Source organism: Onychomys torridus, chromosome 15, assembly GCF_903995425.1.
Source record: "Onychomys torridus chromosome 15, mOncTor1.1, whole genome shotgun sequence".
Lineage (NCBI taxonomy): Eukaryota > Metazoa > Chordata > Mammalia > Rodentia > Cricetidae > Onychomys > Onychomys torridus.
Genome location: NC_050457.1, coordinates 65,950,212 through 65,970,279, shown reverse-complemented (window position 1 = coordinate 65,970,279; position 20,068 = coordinate 65,950,212). Strand labels below are relative to the sequence as shown.

The 20,068-nt window shown below is 47.1% G+C and overlaps 1 protein-coding gene across 1 annotated transcript in view; it reads left to right on the top strand.

Annotated features, from left to right (window-relative positions):
- Nucleotides 1-14,959, top strand: part of Trio (trio Rho guanine nucleotide exchange factor) — a 313,085-nt gene extending 298,126 nt beyond the window's left edge. Inside the window, exons 49-57 of the mRNA XM_036206893.1 lie at nucleotides 1,728-1,975; nucleotides 3,222-3,360; nucleotides 3,756-3,783; nucleotides 3,959-4,121; nucleotides 4,343-4,464; nucleotides 9,652-9,730; nucleotides 11,574-11,774; nucleotides 13,541-13,679; nucleotides 14,148-14,959. Coding sequence (XP_036062786.1) covers nucleotides 1,728-1,975; nucleotides 3,222-3,360; nucleotides 3,756-3,783; nucleotides 3,959-4,121; nucleotides 4,343-4,464; nucleotides 9,652-9,730; nucleotides 11,574-11,774; nucleotides 13,541-13,679; nucleotides 14,148-14,696 — 1,668 coding nt within the window. The 3' untranslated portion in view covers nucleotides 14,697-14,959. The remainder of the gene's footprint in view (nucleotides 1-1,727; nucleotides 1,976-3,221; nucleotides 3,361-3,755; nucleotides 3,784-3,958; nucleotides 4,122-4,342; nucleotides 4,465-9,651; nucleotides 9,731-11,573; nucleotides 11,775-13,540; nucleotides 13,680-14,147) is intronic.
- The last annotated feature ends 5,109 nt before the right edge of the window (nucleotides 14,960-20,068 follow it).

Below are 20,068 nucleotides of genomic sequence, written 5' to 3'. Positions count from 1 at the left end.
GCTGTCACTAGCTGGCCTGGGCACTTGCCATCCTACTCAGAGGGGAGGTGCTCATGCCCTGTGGCAAGGAGGTTGTGGGAATTGAGGAAGGCTGGTTTGGAATGCCTGATGCATATTCTGGCCAGAGGTGTATTGGGAAATGGCAGGAGCCACGATTGCCGCAGACTCCTCCAGTTAGGAGATGCAGGCTGCTGTGATGCCCTGATGGGGGCGCAGCTGGAGCACAGAAAGTTTCAGGTCACATTTCTAGCACATTTGCCTCTCACATCCCCAAACTTCCGGCCACGTGAGTCAAAGTACTAAGGTGCATACTGAAAGTACACAGTGAGCACTCCTGGCACCCTTTGAGCTGAAGGTCGCAGGCAGGAAGTGCATACTGTGGGGACAGGAGCAGCCCAGCTCCTCATGAGCACAAGCAGGCAGCTCTCTGTGTCCACAGCAGCTCCCATGCACAGCCCACCCATGCAGCTCCCAATACCTGGCTTGTTGGCTGCTCACCACGTGGCCTCACAAAGAAGAGCAGGTGGACCTAATGTCCTCTCATTCTGCTCTAGCACACTCTGACATGCTCAGAAGACCAGGGCTAAGAAGGGTGGAGGGTCCTCTCCCTCTTAGAGTGTCCCAGGATACAGCATAGACTTAGAAATCCTGACCTCCATAAATACCCTGCAGCAGGAACAGAAAAGCCTTTGAGAGCAAGCTCACAGAAACCAGGGCCCAGAGGCCATTTCCTGTATCCTAATTTGATAGAGGGGACTTGGGCAACATGATGCTTAGGAATCACCAGTGATGTCACCTTTCTCCATTCATGGATAAATCCGTAGTCAGATGAGAGCATGGGACAGGGGATTGCCATTTGTGCCTTGTTCTTTTCAGTTTGCATGCCCAGGCTGGCAGCCTTAAGAAACCAACTTGGTTTTACTTTTGCAGTCTTATCTCATTGGCTGAGTTAATGAACAGGTGTTGCAGGCCAACTACATGTCAGCCACTGACCAAAGAAACTGGATGCTACTGAGGCCTCAGGATAAGGGCAGTGGAAGATATCCCCATAGCCACTTACAGGTCTTCCCCAAAGCTTGGAGGCAGCTCTGATGCTGTGCCATATGTCCCCCTGACAAGAGCAACGTGAAGATCCCTGAGGCAAGCTTGGTCAAAGGAGCATCCACTGAGGGACATAAAAGAGGAGGAGCAGCCGTCTGTAAGAGCAGAGTGTTAGATGATTGGCCTTCAGATGTTCCACATTCTTTTGGTGGGGAGCAGTGGGGAAGCAAAGGTTAGACAGACAACACCTGTAACCTGGAATGCACATTTCCGGTGAATGTCTTATTAGGAAGATTTGGGGACATCTCAGTTTTAATCTGTCAGTGAGCCAAGTGGCTACTCTTCAGCCCTCAACGTCAATACTTGTTTGAATCTGAAAGACCCAACGTGACATCGACGTGGGGACTGAGCGGTTTGAGCAGGGCACGATGAAGACCCGACTACATCAGGCTTCCAGGGCGTCAGCACTGAGGTGGATCCGTTGGAGTTGTTTCTCCATGGCTGACCAAGTTGTTGCCAAGGGGGGCGTTAAGCTGAAGAGAGCGTGAAGGGAGAGTTTAACATCTCCCTGTCTGTCTGCTGAGCCCTCTGTGGGCCGGTGCCATGGCACGCGGTAGCCGGTGGCTGTGGCTGTCAGATCTCATCTCAGCCCCTGTCCACCTTGTTTTCTTCATCTTCCCCTCCAGAGTGAAAGCAGCAGTGGCAGCAACATCTCCACCATGCTGGTGACACACGAGTACACGGCAGTGAAGGAGGATGAGATAAATGTCTATCAAGGAGAGGTCGTTCAAATTCTGGCCAGTAACCAGCAGAACATGTTTCTGGTGTTCCGAGCCGCCACTGACCAGTGCCCCGCAGCCGAGGGCTGGATTCCGGGCTTTGTCCTGGGCCATACCAGTGCAGTTATCATGGAGAACCCCGACGGGACTCTCAAGTGAGTGCCAGCAGTGAGGCAGCCCAAGCATGGGCAGCTGAGGGGCTGGGAGTCATTATAGGGAGTGCTTGAAGGCCCGGACGGGAAGAAGTCAGAAAGGAAAAGCCGTGTTGGTTCATGCATGTTTGCCTCTAAACAAAGTGTGTGATCCCGAGTGAAAGTGGGCTGTCTTTATCCTAACAGATTCTCTATATTACCTCCTTCATTCAAGTCACTAAATACACCCCCGAAGGTCTAGTTGGACCTCTTGAGGAACACAGGATCGTCATTCACAGGCTGCAGGGAAAGACCTATGTGATGGCTTTACCCTCAGCCCTTTTAATGCTCGGAGGCTTGGTGACTTAAATCCAAAGCCAGCTTTGCTGCATTTAGTGTTATGTTAAAGAAAACTGAGTCTATACTGGTTTCCAAAACTCTCTCTCTTCCTGGGACCTCCCTGAAATGTGAGGGATTAGCCACATCTTTCCCAGAATAGAACAGTTTTGTCTCTGGAAGGGGCAGTGGTGCCTAGCAGCACAGGTACCTACAGGGCACTGGCACCAGAGGCCAATGCGTCAGGCCATCTCTCCTTCTCTAGGACTGGCCCCTCGTCCTGTCTCCCTGATGGGCAGAGAGAAGGCAGTGTATTGTTCAGGACCCCAGCTCTATAGCTTTCTGTGCTATCCTTGGCTTTAAAGAAGTCTAAGAGATGGACGTCCCGTGTTACACTTTGTTTCTTCAACATGCATCTGTGAGCCTCTCATTAGATTGTTCGGGGAGACACACCCCCTGGGGTAGACTGTGGGTAAGCAGGTCACAATGTAGACTTTCAAGAGCCTGGCTCACATAGTTGTGGAGACAGCTAAATCCAGACTGCTGGTGCCCCAAGTTCCCTGCATATACCTTCAACTGACTGGATAACGAAGGGCAAATAGATTCATCCACCCAGATGTTCCTGCCAACCAAAAGTACCTTCAGAAAACACTGGGAATGTTTGACTGTCTCAGCACAGTGTGGCCCAGTCAAGTTGACAAAGAATTTAATTATTATTTTTGTATTTTAATCTTCAGAATGTGCATAAGGGAGGGATTTGCTGGCTCTGTCACCTGCTTCTTGAGTATCACCATGAAGTTATTTGTCGTGGGATCTCTGTTCCTAGAGACCCTCACTTCCTCTGCGAAGCCTTTCTCTGATGCTTCCCGGTGCCATCTGCTGACCATGGGGGGTGGGGGGGGAGATACGAGCAGTGTGCTCTTTTCTTCCCTAGGAAGTCGACATCTTGGCACACAGCACTCCGTTTAAGGAAGAAATCTGAGAAGAAAGAGAAAGACGGCAAAAGGGAAGGCAAGTTGGAGAACGGGTACAGGAAGCCACGTGAAGGGCTCAGCCACAAGGTATCTGTGAAGGTGCGTGGGAGAAGCTGGGCCGGGTGTCACCTCCAAGATGGGTGGGGAGGGTGAGCCACAGGGGCAGTGTCACACTGGCTCTCTATGCGTTCGTTGGGAGCCGTGCAGGCACAGAACTTACACCTACACACAGCACCTGGTCCGCGTGTGGCTTCAGAGAATGTCGTTCAGTCTGGTTCAGGGTTTGTCTGAACCCTGGACAGCTTAAGTAGCGTGTTTGTGAATAAGAAGATAAACTCAGCTAATTGAGATGACATGGCACGTTCAAGTGCACAGAACAGCAATGGGTGATTGGTTCTGATTGGTTCCAGATAAGCCAAGCTCCTGCAGTGATTGTAGCCTACTCCCAAATAGCTCCTGTTTTTATTAATGTCTGCTTGCCTTTTCCATTTCAGCTTCTCAACCCCAGCTACATCTGCGATGGTGAGTTCAGTTGTCCTTCCTCCAGTCTGGGGGTCACAGACCTGCAGGGTCTCTGTCAGAGCACCGGTGGGGTATTCTGTGGTGGTCTGGGGTTCCACTGGTGTAAAACCCCGTGAGAGAGGCGTAGAGAGATGCTGAGGATGGCTGGCATTGACCAAACTCCCTTGCCTTGCAGTTCCCCCAGAATTCGTTATCCCATTGAGTGAGGTCACATGTGAGACAGGGGAGACCATTGTTTTTAGATGTCGTGTCTGTGGCCGCCCGAAGGCCTCAATCACCTGGAAGGGCCCTGAACACAACACTCTGAACAACGACGATCACTACAGCATCTCCTACAGGTGAGGGAGCACTCTGGAGCAGTCCACTGGCCAGGGGTGTGGTTGATCTTGTTACTTGGTAACTGGAAATGCACTGTCACCATTGGAATCCTCTCTTTCCTTTGTCACCTTGAGCACGAGTGGGGGGGGGGACATTTAATACTTGGGGGGGGGGGGGGGAAAGCTGGTGCCTAAAGTTGCTGAGCGTTCCTGACACCTAGTGTCTTCTCACTGTGCGACAGTGACGTTGGGGAGGCCACTCTGAAGATTGTTGGTGTGACCACACAAGATGATGGCATCTACACATGCATTGCGGTGAACGACATGGGTTCAGCCTCGTCTTCCGCCAGTCTGAGGGTTCTAGGTAAGCTGGCCAGAGCGTCTCTGCCAGTGGTCTCCTGAAGTCCAGTGCATCCGCCACACTTGGTGTGGCATGAGGTTCAGAACAGAAGGTCACATGTCTAAATGTCCAGAAGAGGCTCAAATAGCAGTCAGTGTCACAAGAAAGGTGTCATTGGCACCTTAAAGGTGTTCAGGGCAAGACTCTCAAGTGAGGGTGTGTATGAAGGCCTGTGACCGTGCCATTATGCACTTGAGTGAGGTGACTGGTCTGAGCTGGAATGTGGGGCCTTTGTGCCATCAGTGCTTAAAAGCATGTCCTTTGATCCAGTCTTCCAGCTGAGCTTAAGTTGGTTCATAAAGCATGTGAGTGAAAAGTGGGGAAAGAAGTGGTATCTTCTAGATCTGTCTTAGACCCCTGTACAGCACTTCAGTGAGGTGTGGGCTTTGACAGCTCAGTGACTCCCCCAAATATCCAGCTAGGAGAGTGTTCCCAGGGTACCCCCACAGCCCAGGAGGATGTTGTGTTCTCTGCAGTTAGCCCTTCAGCCCTGTGGGCAGACGCCTTCCTGACCCTGTGGGTTCCTGTGGTTGCATCTGACATGGGTAGGTGTTCAGAGCAGGATATGGATGGACTGATTTCCAGCAGTGCCCACTGAGGCCAACGTACTCCACCAGGCGGCTACGAGTGCCCACCTGTCCTCAGCTGCTTTGGGTTTGGGAAACTGCTTCCAACAGGGAACATAAAAATCCCAACTAAATGGTAAATTGGGTTCTCAAATACCCTATGTGTAGACAGTAAACTGAATCTGCCTAAATTTTTTATTTCATATTTTGACTTTATTAAATCATAGAAAGAGCATGTTATGGTTATGGGCTTGTGACCTAAAAAAGAGCAAGATCTTGAAGTTAAAAGAATCATTGATTTTCCTCACTTAAAAAAATTAGACAAATTATAGAGTTGGTTCTTAATAAGCTACTGCTGACCGCTCGGGGTTTTACAGAGCTGTTCATCCCTTAGGGATCTGAGCAGGAAAATAACAGAAAAGAAAATGGATAGCTGTTTCTGTCACAAAATCTTCAAGGTCTTCAGAAAAACGCCATCTCATCAGACAGGCCACTAGATTTTCTTACAGTTTCCAAAGTGCACCCCCAAGAAGCTGCTTGATTTGCAGGCCTTAGAGGTGTGTATCTTTAATACTTGCTAGTCTCCCCCTCTGGAAGCCATACTGGGTTAGACGCTGTTCTTTTGCTTTGTGCTCTCCAGAGTGTTACCCCAGTGCTTTCTGGCTGCTGACCTTGAGCCCCAACCCTTCTGGACATGTCAACACGTCCAAGGCTGGCTCAGGGCAAGAGAATTACTAGGGGAGCGGTACTTGCATCATGAAGCTAAAGTCAGCTCTGCCACCTCAGAAATGCATGCAAGCTCCCAGTGAAGGGGCGGGTCAAGCAAGGGCCCCCTGCAGTGAGAAAGAAGAGGGTCACCAGGAGGAGCCAAGAGGCTTTGGGTCATTGTGAGGACATTTCTTGAACTGCTTGGGGATCCATGACTGGACATTTGTGTTTCATGTGCCCTTCTGTGTATATGCAATATTTTGAAGTCATTTATTTAAGGAATTTTTTTTTTTTTTTTCGGTTTTTCGAGACAGGGTTTCTCTGTGTAGCTTTGTGCCTTTCCTGGTACTCACTTGGTAGACCAGGCTGGCCTCGAACTCACAGATATCCGCCTGGCTCTGCCTCCCAAGTGCTGGGATTAAAGATGTTCACCACACTGCCCAGCTTATTTAAGGAATTTTTTAAAGTCTTTTTAGGGAAAATGATTGATTTTGTATGGGAAAATCCAGTATTCCTTTTTTAATTAAAAGCCTTTGAAAATTTTGTGCATAAATACTATATTTACAGCATTTTCCACCCTTCCTCTCTCCACTCCAACTTCTTCCATGCCCACACTCCCTCTCAAACTCATGACCTCTTCAGTTATTATTGTTATATGCGCGCGCGCGCGCGCGCGCGCGCGCACACACACACACACACACACACACACACACACACACACACGTACCAGCCTGCTATACCCACTTAGTGTTGCTCATATGTTTATGTGCCTAGAGATGACCACCTGGGATTGGATAACTCATCAGAGGCTCATCTCTAGAGAACACTGGGTCTCCCTCTCTGAGTCATTAATGGCCTATAGCTCTTCCTGTAGGGGTAGGCCATTGTGGAATGCCTTGCATGTACATCAGCACGTCAGCTCACCGTGTTGTCCCTGTCCAGATCTTGTTTAAGCAGGCTGATGTTAAGATTTTGTTGGCAGGTTCTCTGTCCTGTGTAGAAACTGTGTGGTAGTAGATAGCCTGGTCCTCAGGTCTTCGAGTCTTCACCCTCTCTTCCGTGATGTTCCCTGAGGTGTGGGGTTGTGGTGGAGAGGTCTCAGTTGGGTGTCGGACACCCCATGGTCAGTAGTTCTCTATATTCTGACCAGTCTCAGGTTTCTGTAATAGCTACAAGAAGCCTGTCTGATGGGAATGAGAGCTGCACTTATCTGTGGGGTAAGTACTTAGAATGCAGTTAGGCATTGTGCTGGTTCAGCAAAGCAGAAGGGCTAGTAGGTTCTCCTTCAGGGTCCATGACCTCACCAGCCACAGTACCAGGCATGAACTCCTTCCTGTTGAGCAGGTCTTAGATGGAATTAGATGGCTGTTACTTACTCCAAGATAGAAGTACTACTGTTATGCCCTTATGGACATTGTGCTGTGCTGGCCATTGTTGTGGTACATAGACTTTACAGCTGGGTGGAATTGTTGATTGGTTTTCTCCCTTAGCAGAAGCATGGCACACTTAGATCTTATGAGGGCTAGTCTTCAGTGGTTATTAATGGGGTTAGGTAGGTGCTTTGGGATTAGGTGGTGCACTGACCTCACTTTCCTCAGAAGACTACCCAGGAAGTCTTCCAGATCATAGGAGCTGTGACTAAGTGTCAGTCTATAGATGCTTTAGTGCAGTGGTTCTCAACCTTCCTAATGAATGCGGTGACCCTGTAATACAGTTTCTCATGCTGTGGTGACCCCCCGACCATACAATTATTTTCATTGTTACTTCATAACTATAATTTTGCTACTGTTATGAATTGTAATGTAAGTATCTGTTTTCTGAGGATCTTAGGTGACCCCTGTGAAAGGCCCTTCGACCCTAAAGGGGTCACAGCCCATAGGTGACCCCGTGAAAGCGTCCTTTGACCCTAAAGGGGTCACAGCCCATAGGTGACCCCATGAAAGCGTCCTTCAACCCTAAAGGGGCCACAGTCCATAGGTGACCCCATGAAAGCGTCCTTCAACCCTAAAGGGGCCACAGCCCATAGGTGACCCCGTGAAAGCGTCCTTCGACCCTAAAGGGGTCGCAGCCCATAGGTGACCCCGTGAAAGCGTCCTTCGACCCATAGGTTGAAGACCATTGCTTTAGTGGCACAGCTAGAAGTCTCATTTCACCATCAAAAACAACCCACGTAAAACTAGGCCTTGGTGGCTCATACTTATATCAAAGTACTTGAAAACTTAGGCTGGAGGATCGCTATATGAGTTCAAGGTCGGCATGGCTCATAGAATGAAGTCTAGGCCAAATTAAGCTACAGAGTAAGACTCTGTCTCAAAAAAGAAAGAGGCAGGCAAGCACTTGGATGATAGGAGAGCACAGACATCAGAAAAGACCAGAGAGCCGGGCAGTGGTGGAGCATGCCTTTAATCCCAGCACTCAGGAGGCAGAGCCAGGCAGATCTCTGTGAGTTCGAGGCCAGCCTGGGCTACAGAGTGAGTTCCAGGAAAGGCGCAAAGCTACACAGAGAAACCCTGTCTTGAAAAAACAAAAAAAGAAGAAAAAGAAAAGACCAGAGAATAGTATGCACTCCAGTGTCAGTACCTGAGATGAAGTCCTCACTTTAGTGAGAAATTAAGGTTCTCCATTTGGAGTACTCTGGTGTGGGTGAGAGGCAGAGCTTGGAAGGTTCTAGACAGCCACACCTTCACAAGGGCTCCAGCAGTGGCCGCCTTGGCTGAGGAGCTCCTCGTGCTGGAGAGGGTTTGCTTGCCATGGGGGACATGCTGTCCACTCCTTAGTGACCCCGGGCAGGCACATAGGAAGACACTACAGCCCATAAAGCCTTGAAAGGCCAATCATTGGGTGTGATTTGAGGAATGTGTGGTGATGACTTGGAAAGCAAAGGGAGAGGAGCAGTAAGCAGTTCTGGCCGAACAGGACTAGAGCAGACAGCGGAGAAAGAAGAGCAGCTTAGTAGGGTCCATAATGCCTAGCCGCACTAATCTATGGGTATAGCAATGCCATTAGGACGGAAGAGCTGAGAGAAAATCTCCTGTTTCCTTTGGGCTTATATAATACCACATTCGCTGTTAACAAGTGACTTCCAACTACATGTATGATAAAACTGCCCGTGTTTACAACAGATTTATAATGTACATACTCTAAAAGACTGAACATTAAGAAAACATAGCGAACCCTCGACTTCTGAAGGCTGTGAAAACAAGCTGTGCATCTGGGTGGACAGGAGGGACTGACTATAAACTAGCTCTGTGGGCCTGGGGAGAGGCCCAAGGGGTAAAAGCAACTTGCTCTACAATCGTGGTGATCTGACTCTAAATGCCCAGAACCTACATAAAAGCCAGCCATGGTTATGGGGATGCCTGTGATGGGCAAAGGCAAGCAGGTGGCTGGGGTTTGCCAGCCTAGCTTCAGACTCAGTGAGAGAATGTCTAGGGAATTCCAGCAGTCCTAGCCATTGGAAACAAGTCTCAAGTTCTGTTTTAATTTTTAAATAAAGGCAAAGTGATTTCACTATCATTTAACTTAATCTAGTAGATCAACAGTATTTGATTCTAATGTGAAACTAATACCTATAAATTGTTCCTGAGATATTCCCAATCTTTTATCCAGTGTGCCATGCATCTGTCTTACTGTGGCACGAGAATGCTACCTCTCAGAGATGCTAGGTGACCATGTGTGGTGGCCACATTGGACAGTACAGGTTTGTGATTTCTTACCAAGAAGCTCTGCTTCAGAGCATGGCGACTCATTCCTGTAATGCCAGTACTTGGGAAAGCAGAGGCAGGAAGACCACCCATTTGAGGCTGTTGACAGAGAGCGACACTGTTATTAGAAGAAAAAACAAATGTGCTCAGGGGAAATGGTGTTCTTGTTGCAGGTCCAGGGAGTGATGGGATCATGGTGACCTGGAAGGACGGCTTTGACTCCTTCTATAGTGAAGTGGCTGAGCTCGGCAGGTAGGATGTGAAGCCCTTTCCACAGAAGTCAGATTGCTCGTTACCCCAAGACTGATAAGCAGAGGGTATTGCCATCAGTAGAAGTGACTGCCTTGTGTGTGGTGCTAGTGGCTTCTGTTCTGTCAGTACCTGACAGAAACAGCTAGCTCGTGATTTTAGAGGGCTTAGAGGCTCTGTCACCCCATCTCTGAATTCATGGGGAATGTGTGGAAGAAGCTGTTTACATCAAGGCCGAACAGAAGCAGAAAGAAACAGCACCCAAGGTCACCTGTAAATGTCTAAGGGCCACCCCTGTAACCTCCTCCAGCTAGACCCCCTCCTCATGGCTCCACAGCCTCCCCAGAACACTCCCTCCAGCTGAACAACAAACATTGAGGACTTGACCCTGTGGGAAACAGTGGCAGGTTAGTGGGCTTTAGATGTTAAGTCCTGGGAAGGAATCAAAACAGATTTTAGGTAGGATTCCCAGAATGAAGACCTAATACCATGGATGGAAGAAGCTAATTTCCCACTGGGCATCTAGAAGAACACTAGCTAGGTGCCACCCTTGAAGAGTTCTGAGAAGAGGCACACACTTGCCTTGTAGACTTCCGTCCCTCAGAATGCCAGTTGAGAATGGCTGACTGTGTACTCTGGGCTCCACTGTCCGTGGAGATATGAAGGAATTACACCATAACCTCATGGAGTATCAGGTGCCTCTTCACTGAACAAAGACGCTTCAATGTAAGGAGGCTTCTTCTTTCTAGCTGAGGCTACCAGGGCCAGGATTGGCTCAGCAATACCACACACTGACAGCCCCTTCTAACTTGTGGCTGCCTTCCCAACTTCATGGCACTCACCTACCAGTAGTCATTGTGCCCCCAGGCAGGAGAGGGTCAAAGTAGACTGCTGATTTGACATTTTGAGAGAACTTTCCCATGAAGTCTATCAGCAGCCTTCTACATTCTAGTGGCCATGCTGGGTCATGTGGCTACTGTGGTGTATTTACACATTGCTGAATACCAAGTCTCACTCCCACTTGGGCTTAATGATGTGTGCCAGTCCTCACAGCACTGTAGATTGACTGGGTAGGCATTTTTGGCCATCTTTCCCAGGCCCATCCTGTTGGCACACCCACACCTCACTCATGTCTGAGTCTTTAAATGAATGTAGGATTCTTTCTACATAGACATTCACCCTAGACTTCCTCACATTATGGAGGAGACATCCAGAAGAACAGAAGCAGAGCTTTCCCAGGGTCAGGAACCTGCATCTGTACTCTCTCCACATTCTACAGTTAAGAGTCACTGGGCAGGGTACCCACTGACCCTCCACCTTCCCATGGCAGAAGTGTCAAAGAGGTGTGACTGCCTCTGCCACACTTTGCTCATTGTCCCAGGGTGCTCACCCTGAGAACCAGGTCATCTTATCCATAGACCGTCAAGGGGCAGCTGGGTTCTGGGTGTGCATGTGGGCAACAGCACCAGAGTCCTGACCCTCACTCGAAGGGACAGCTTGCCTATACTGCAAATAAGCTTAAAGCCGCAGAACAAAATCCTTTCCTCAAGAGTGGGTGGGACACTGGCTGACAACTGTGGGCACTTACATTAGAAACTGCGTGGCGAGGCCAAGGCTCCCTGGAGCCATCATTGTTGCCACATTCAGTGGTCAGGAAGCCCAAGGCCTGCCCAGTCCCAGCGTGAGAAATGGAGGCTGCCTTTGGGAGGGAGGAGTGGCTGTCCCATAGCTGATTTGGCACACATCCCGTCCACACATGGCCCATCAAAGTAAGGTCTGTGCATAGGTGTCAGGTCACTGTCCCACAGTGGTGATCCTATGTCCTTTCTCCTTGACAATTTTGCAGGGGCAGATTTGCTGTGGTCAAGAAATGTGATCAGAAGGGAACCAAGCGAGCAGTGGCCACTAAGTTTGTGAACAAGAAGTTGATGAAGCGTGACCAGGTCACCCATGAGCTTGGCATCCTGCAGAATCTCCAGCACCCCCTCCTTGTGGGTCTTATTGACACCTTCGAGACCCCCACCAGTTACGTCCTGGTTTTGGAAATGTGCGTACCTCCCGCCACCACCCCCATACCTCGGCTCCCAGCACTTTTGCTGATCCTGTTTGTTCTAGAATTCATAGAACTTATACAAAGATAGATTTATTACCAGAGACTATGGTGTTGGAGCCTCTGCTCATGGCAAAATCATTTGAGTACTGGGAATTGAGTACTGGGTCCTCTGTAAAAATAACCAGATGCTGAACCATCTCTCTAGCCACCTCATCCTTGGTGTCTTTAAAAGCACAGCTACTGGGGGGCTGGAGAGATGCCTCAGAGGTTAAGAGCACTGACTGCTCTTCCAGAGGTCCTGAGTTCAATTTTCAGCAACCACATGGTGGCTCACAACCATCTGTAATAAGATCTGGCACCCTCTTCTGTATACATAATAAATAAATAAATCTTAAAAAAAAAAAAAAAAAAAAACACAGCTACTGGAGAACTATCATGAGCTAAAATGATGCAGTATATGTGGAAAACCAGTTCCAAGCCCAGTGCTATCCTGGAAGCCCCCCATGTGTGGGAGGCTCTCTGGTAAACTTGATGACCAGTAGTTACTGCCCACCTTCGACAGGAACTCTAAACAAGAAAAATCACTCAGATCTTTGTCAGAAATCACCTCAGCCTTGGTCTGAAGTTGCAGCTCTTTAACTATAGATTTGCTGTGGATGGGGTGGCAATGTTGAAGGGAGTGTGTTTGTTTTGCAGTGCAAAGTTGGACCCAGGACCTCACATGTGCCTGGCAAGGACTGGGTCACTGACCTATACCCCTAACTCTCTGGCTCTTAAGTTGCATGGTACTTTTCTATTGCCATGAAAAAATACCATGACCAAGGGAACGTATAAAGAAAACATTGAGTTGGGAGTTCATCATTCCGTAGCTTAGAGTCCATGACCAACATGGCCGGAAGCACTGCAGCAAGCAGGCAGGCAGGCATACTGCTAAAGCAGTAGCTGAGAGCTTATATCTGATCCACAAGCACAAGGAAGAGAAAGAGAGCTAACTGGGAATGGCATGGGCTTTTGAAACCTCAAAGCTCACCCTCAGTGGACACACTTCCTCCAAAAAGGCCACATCTCTGAATCCTTCCCAAACAGTTCCACCTACTGGAAACCCAGCATTCAGATATATGAGCATATGGAGGCCATTCTCACATAACCACCATAGTGCAGCCTCATCAGACTAGTAGCAGAATCGATTTGCATAGAGTGCCAGAATTTCCCACTAATGACCACCGCTTGCTAGACGGGTGGTTGGTCTTCTTTTAAACCTCCATTTTGAACAGAGAATGTTCGGAGCAGCTTCCATCCAGTGGTGGCTATTCACTAGACATGGAACCTCAGGAAGTTGTATACCTTCCCTGCCTCTGTTTCCTCATCTCTAAAATGGGGCAGTGAAGCACCCTTCTCAGGGTATTGAAGGTTGAGTGAATAGATACTAGTAAGCTTTTAGTTCAGAACTTTGTATTATTAAACATTAGTTCAGTTTAGGGTAGCTTTTGACTAAGCATGCATACATTGCCCTAGCATGTAGCTTTTTATAACATGATCTCATCCTATCTTCACACCCATGTTTTATATGTAAGGAAGTTTGCCTAAGGGAGGTGGGTGACCCCTGACTGCAGCTCTCCCCCAGCCGTTACCCAGTTGGGTCCTCTCAGCCCCTCCCTGTACCAAGCCATACAGTGGAGGTACAGTCCTGAGAGTGTGAGTTATTTCACCCTAAAATGGTCTGTGAGTTGAAAGGTGACAAATGTCCTTCTCCCCTGCAGGGCTGACCAGGGTCGCCTCCTGGACTGTGTGGTACGATGGGGAAGCCTCACCGAAGGGAAGGTCAGAGCGCACCTGGGGGAAGTTCTGGAAGCCGTCCGATACCTTCACAACTGCAGGATAGCACACCTGGACCTAAAGGTTGGCAGGCCCAGGGCTGGGCAAGGGCAGGTCTGGGATGCGAGCACCCACTCCCTACCTGAGTCTGGAGGAAATGGGGAGAGAACACTAGAGCAGACTCCTTGTCTTTTCCTGAGTTCCCTTCAGTACTGTTCACAGCTGAGAGGCCCCAATAACTATTAAGCCTGTTGGGTCAGGAGACATTTGGACGTTCCTGTCAGTGCTGCCGAGTTGGCATGGGATCTACCCAATGAAGGGTGCTTTGGGGAGAAAAGACAGTACTGTCTGTGTTCAGTAAAGACCCGAGAGCCAAGAGCTGTTCCCAGCTGAGCAGAGGGGGCTGTTCCTCCTCAGCCTGTTCTCTCGCTGGCCCAAAGAGCTTCCTTGGGTGGCACTGCCTGCCTCACTCACCGTAGGACCCTGACAGTGCTCAGACTAAGCATGAGCTAGGGACGTCTGCCAGTGACCGTGTCCCCTCCTGTGTTGCAGCCTGAGAACATCTTGGTGGATCAGAGTTTGGCCAAGCCAACCATTAAACTGACAGACTTTGGAGATGCTGTCCAGCTCAACACCACCTACTACATCCACCAGTTGCTGGGGAACCCCGAGTTTGCAGCCCCAGAAATCATTCTTGGGAACCCTGTCTCCCTGACCTCGGACACGTGGAGTGTTGGAGTGCTCACCTATGTGCTGCTCAGCGGCGTGTCTCCCTTCCTGGATGACAGCGTGGAGGAGACGTGCCTGAACATTTGCCGGCTGGACTTCAGCTTCCCGGAGGACTACTTTAAAGGAGTTAGCCAGAAGGCCAAGGAGTTCGTGTGCTTCCTCCTGCAGGAGGACCCGGCCAAGCGTCCCTCGGCTGCACTGGCCCTGCAGGAGCAGTGGCTGCAGGCAGGTAACGGCAGCGGCAAAGGCGCGGGCGTCCTCGACACGTCCAGACTGACCTCCTTCATTGAGCGGCGCAAACACCAGAATGATGTTCGACCTATTCGTAGCATTAAAAACTTCTTACAGAGCCGGCTTCTGCCTAGAGTTTGACCTGTCTTGAAGTTCTTTCTCATTCTCTTTCACCTGCCAATCAGCTGTTAATTTGAATTTTGAAGAGGAAACCAAACCAAACTAAGTGACCGGCTGTCTGCTGTTCATCGTGTGAAGTTGCATTCCAAGTGAGCTGTGCTCAGCAGCGCTTGGGCTCAGAGCTGCAAGCTGTGCTGAGGTGGAGGACCTTCAGTTACACTCTGCCAGGGCAGAGATCGCATTGCTGTATCACAGTATTTTATTCAGGTTTCTGCAAAAAAAAATAAAATAAAAAGATACTTTTTTAAATGAACATGGATAGAATTTTGCAAATTTAACATTTTCAAGATTTATTCAAGGAAACACATGCCTATGTTCAAACCACTGGTGTTAACACAAAACAAAGATACTGTGCATTTCTGGGAAAGACTCACCAGGTGGCAGCCACTCCCGTGCTTGGCGTCCACCTGGCACGGAGCTTTGCCAGTTGCCTCATGTGTGTACGTCTTGCCAAGCACCAGACTTGGCTTCTGAAGCGTGCATTCAACCTCAGTCTTTTGATTAAATAGAATGAATGGTTTTGCTCTGATGAAATGTAGGCCTTACTTGTATATAAGACTTTTCCTGCCTTCCGTCTGGCATCCCCCCCAAGCCCCTCCCACCCACCGCCTGGGCCTTCCTGTGAGGGGTCTGTGAGGGTCTGCCCATCCAATGAAGACTTAGGGCTGGGTGCAGCCCCACTGCCCCCACCCCTCCCCAACCCCATCCCAAACCGTCAATCAGATTGTTGAACGGTATACAGTCAGATGAAAATACTGTAAATGCACTCATTGGGGGGTTTTTGGTTTTATTTCATATCATGTGCAATGTTGTGGCTTTAACATTTTCTGCAACTATTTATGAAGACTTCTGTTGTACCTGTAATAAATATATAGAAAAAGCACATACTTCGCAAGTGAGCTTTATGGTTCCGTGTGTGTTGGGGGTGGGTTGTAGCCCCTGTGCCATCAGTTCGAGGACACTTAACTCTTCGTGAAATTTGTCAGTTTTGAGGACTGTAAAAAAGTGATTTCATACTCTGAATATAAAACTGGATAATAGGGTAATGTTTTAAATTTTATTATGCTATTATTCAGAATGCCAAAGTATTATTTTTTTTCCCAAAATCAGTCTGAACATTTACTACTTTTTAGACTTTTTGACATTCAACTTTCTGTATAAAAATTGGCTGGATTTTCAGCTTTTGGTAAGAAAGCCAATTAAGTACTGGCCGCCCTGAGGCTGGTACCCAGTGCCCGAGTCACTGTGGTTGAGCTGGCGCTGGTGTGGGAAGTCCTTCAACACAACAAGTTGCGTTTCAGGCTTGAATTTTTTCTGGATGTCTTTTTATCTTTACTGTGTGAAATATACTAAAAAGGAGACCAGCTTGCTTCCCCAGCCAGCCAGACATCTGGGTCTTGAGCCATAAACTGGCATAAAGAAGCTTTGCAGTTTCCAATGTATTTTATTTATTCTTTTGTTGGGTTTCGTTTGTTTGTTTCTTGTAAAATTGTACAGAAACTTTTTAAGAGAAATTGGATTCAAAAACTGGATGTGTATCCGTAACCTCATAACTTTTATTTGTGTACTGTTTCCTTTATTATTTCAGTTAAATTTTTACATTATTTTTTGCATGTATATTTCTTTGTACAGAGACCTTACATGTTTACACATTATGATGTGATGTAAATATTTTATTTTGCCATCGGTTATTTTAAAAAATTAAACATATTTGCCTGATCTTGGTGTTAGGCCTTTTATTTAAATTAATTACTGCTAAATCAGAGAGGTCCCTGAGAGAGACATGGGAGAAATCTTTCGGGGGACGGGGTAGATTGTCATGGACTGAGAGTGAGCAGGTTCAGACTTACCAGTGAATCCTTCCCACATTTATCTATAGAAATAGATACATATTATATAAATATTAAGTATATATTATGTAATATGTAATTACCCTAGGCTACTTATCAGTTATACATTTACATATGACATCTTTACACAAAACACTATCCTCTGGAAAATAATCCCTCCCTGCCAGCAGATCTGTGTTCTGAGTTCCATCTCCTCTAGATGAATTTGCCTTGGAATCAGGGTTTTCAAAAATAAAGTTTTTAATTCTAGGTCCTTCTGACTTTATGTGCAGTGATGTTATGCACCCTTACTCCAGTGGCCATGTCTTGAGTGCTAACACAGTTACACCTGAGGATATTAGTATTGACACAGCCTGTCCATCATCAAACAGTCCCTCCTGGTGACCTTTGATGGCCACATCTGTCCTGGCAAGCTCATGGGGTTCTCATTAATAAGGTGAGAGGCTTACCTATTCTCTGAGAGTCCCTGCAACCCCAGGAAAGTTACACAGAGAAATTCTGTCTCTCTCTCAAAAAAAAAAAAAAATGTATATCAATGCTTCATTAAATGTTTGTTTAGCAGAATTTTCCAGCAAGTCCACATGGGCCTAGAAAGTTGTGTGTGTGGTTTTCAATTCCAGTAACAAATTCTTTCATCAGTGTAATGGTAGTCAAATTACTTGTTTCTTATTCACTGAATTGCAATCAACTTGTATTATTTAAGGAAGAATTGACCATGCTGGGTCTAGTTATTCAATCCACCAAGAGAAGAATGCTAAATACTATAATTATCCATTTGTCTGTTTCTCTTTCATTTCTCCCAGCTTCTTGTTCCACATAACCTGCAGGCTTGTTGTTTTAATACCTACATACTCAGGACTTAGGTTCTCTTGATAAATTGGTGGTTGTTTTTTTTAAATCACTTGGCAATATTCCATTCTGTCTCTAGCGATTTTCTTCACTTTGGTATGTACCATTGGATACTAATGTAATCTTGCTTTAATATTTTATGTTTTTGTGCCACGTCTTTTTCCATCTTTCTCTCTGTCCACACTGTCAATATGTCTATCTTACTGTAGAGAAGTTCCTTACGGAGAGAATTTAATTGGGTCATGTTTTGCAATCTCCCCCACTCGCCTTTTTATTCTATTATTTTGTGTGTATGGATGTTTTGCTTGCATATAGTCTATGCATCTTGTGCATGCAGTACCCCTGGAAGCCAGAAGAGGGCGTTGAATCCTCAGGGTTTCAGATGGTTGTGAGCCACTGTGTGGGGGCTGGGAATTGAACCCAACTGCCCTGGAAGAGCACCAGTGCTCTTAACCATTGAGCAATTCCTCCAGCCCCTTTGACTTAGCTTTTTAAATTGATGTTACTTAAATCATTTATGTTTAATGTAATTCTTGATGACAGGCTAGCACTTAAATTTACCATTTTATATTTTGGCCTACTTGTCTTTCTGATCCCCATATTTCTTTTTTGCCAACCTTCCTAAGGATTAGCCTCCCACAAACCAGTGCAGAAGGCCCAGGAACCGTACATTCCGGTTTCTTACAGCAATGACCCAACTCTTCATACCATGGTTTCTTTTCTCATTTCTGTGACGAAAACACCTGACAAAAAGCCGTGTGAGAAAGGAAAGGTTTGTACTGTGGATTAAGATGACTGTATGTTCTGGGTGAAGGAATGGTGCCAGGAGCATGAGCCGGCTCGTCACATTGCCGCCTCAGTTAAGAGGCACAGAGATGAGTGCCAGTGCTAACTCACTTTCTCCCGTTTCATCTTAAGTGTGTGCCCCCAGCCCGTGTGATGGTGCCACCCACATTGGGGGTGGGTCACGCCCTCCCAGTGAGTCCTCTCTGAAAACACAAGCATAGTCAGAGGTGTGTCTCCTGGGTGATCCCAAATCCAGCGCAGTTGACAATGAAGATCAACACTACTTCCCTGCGCTGATGCCTCTCATAGTAGTGGTTGCTTTGAAGTCTTTTTCATTTGTCCGTTTCAACCACCAAACATGGTTTAAAAACTGAAGAGGAAAGGAGTAATTATAGGTGTTTTTATTCTTCCCCTTGTCTTTACTTCCTATTCGACACGCAAGTTTCTCCCTGTAGCCTTTCTACTTAGAGAATGCACGTTATCTGTCACTTAGGGTCCTCTGATGACAACAATTCTCAGTTTTCCCTCCTAGAAGAATACCTTACCATCCCTCCAGCCTTACAGCATTTTGGCTCAGTGTAGAACTCTAGGTTGACAATTTTTTTCTTTTAGCACTTGAATAATACCACACCACTTCCTCCAGGGCTCTACGGTATATAGTAGGAACTCTGCTGTCAATTTTTTTTTCCCTTTGTCTCCTACAATTTTCTGTTGAGCACATCCATGGAGTTTGTTATATTCTAAGTTCTAAAACTGTATTTGATTTTCCTTTATCTCTATTTGCTTGCTGAGGGTTTCCATTCATTTCTCCCAGCCACGCTCACAATTTTTCACTGAAGGATTTTTATTATGACTGCCTTAAAATTCTTGTCAGAAAAATCTAGCACGCCTATAATTTCAGTGTTGGTATTGATTATTAAACTTTTTTGTCCCAATTGAGAGTCTCCTAGTTGAATTGTTTTAATTTTAAGTGGGGAGGTTTGGGGGATTAGACTGTAAGATTCCTACATAAACCTTCTGATGTAATTGCTTTCTCAGACACCAAAGGGCAAAGAGCAGAAGTGTGGCTCTTACTAGGCTCCTGGTACTGAAAGGGAAAAATCAGTAGCCATCTTGAGAGATGCTCCCTCAACCCACCCTCTAAAGGTATTTGCTGACATGCAGTTTTAGAACTGACCAGACGTTAACTCGTGGGAAGATAAGGCTGGAACAATACATCTATATATCCTGGACTTGGTAATACAGGATATGGGGAGTAATGGACTCAGTTGACCAGAAATTGAACTTATGGGAAAATAGGACTGGAACAATAAATCTGAATGTATATATCTTGGGTTCAGCAAAAGCAGGACATAGGGAGTAAAAAAAAAAAAAATGCAGGTCTCCATAGATCCCCTGAATCCTGTTAGCCATCAGTAACCTCATGCTTATAGTTCAGCCAGTAACTTCAAAGAACTACCTCACCCCTAGGCCCCTCATCCAGCCCCAATATATACAACTCTCTGCATGTAAACATTTCCTATATAAACCCCTTAAAGTGAGTGCTGGGGCCATCCTCCTCCACCTACTGTGTTGAGTGTTGGACACGGTCAAAGCCCCAGGCTTGTTTTGTTATTAATAAATGACTGTGTGCTTGCATTAGATATTGGCTCTGTGGTGGTCTTGCTTGGGGGTCTTGTGACGTGGACACAACACTTGAGTACAACCCCCCCCCAAAAAAAAAGCCTCATTTGGATGTTACTGCTTCTGTCTTCATGATTTCCATCTGGAATTGAGCAAAAGAGCCGATTAGCCTAAGTGCTTGGACCTGATAACACTGTGAGGCCAGGACAGCCAGCCCTAACATGA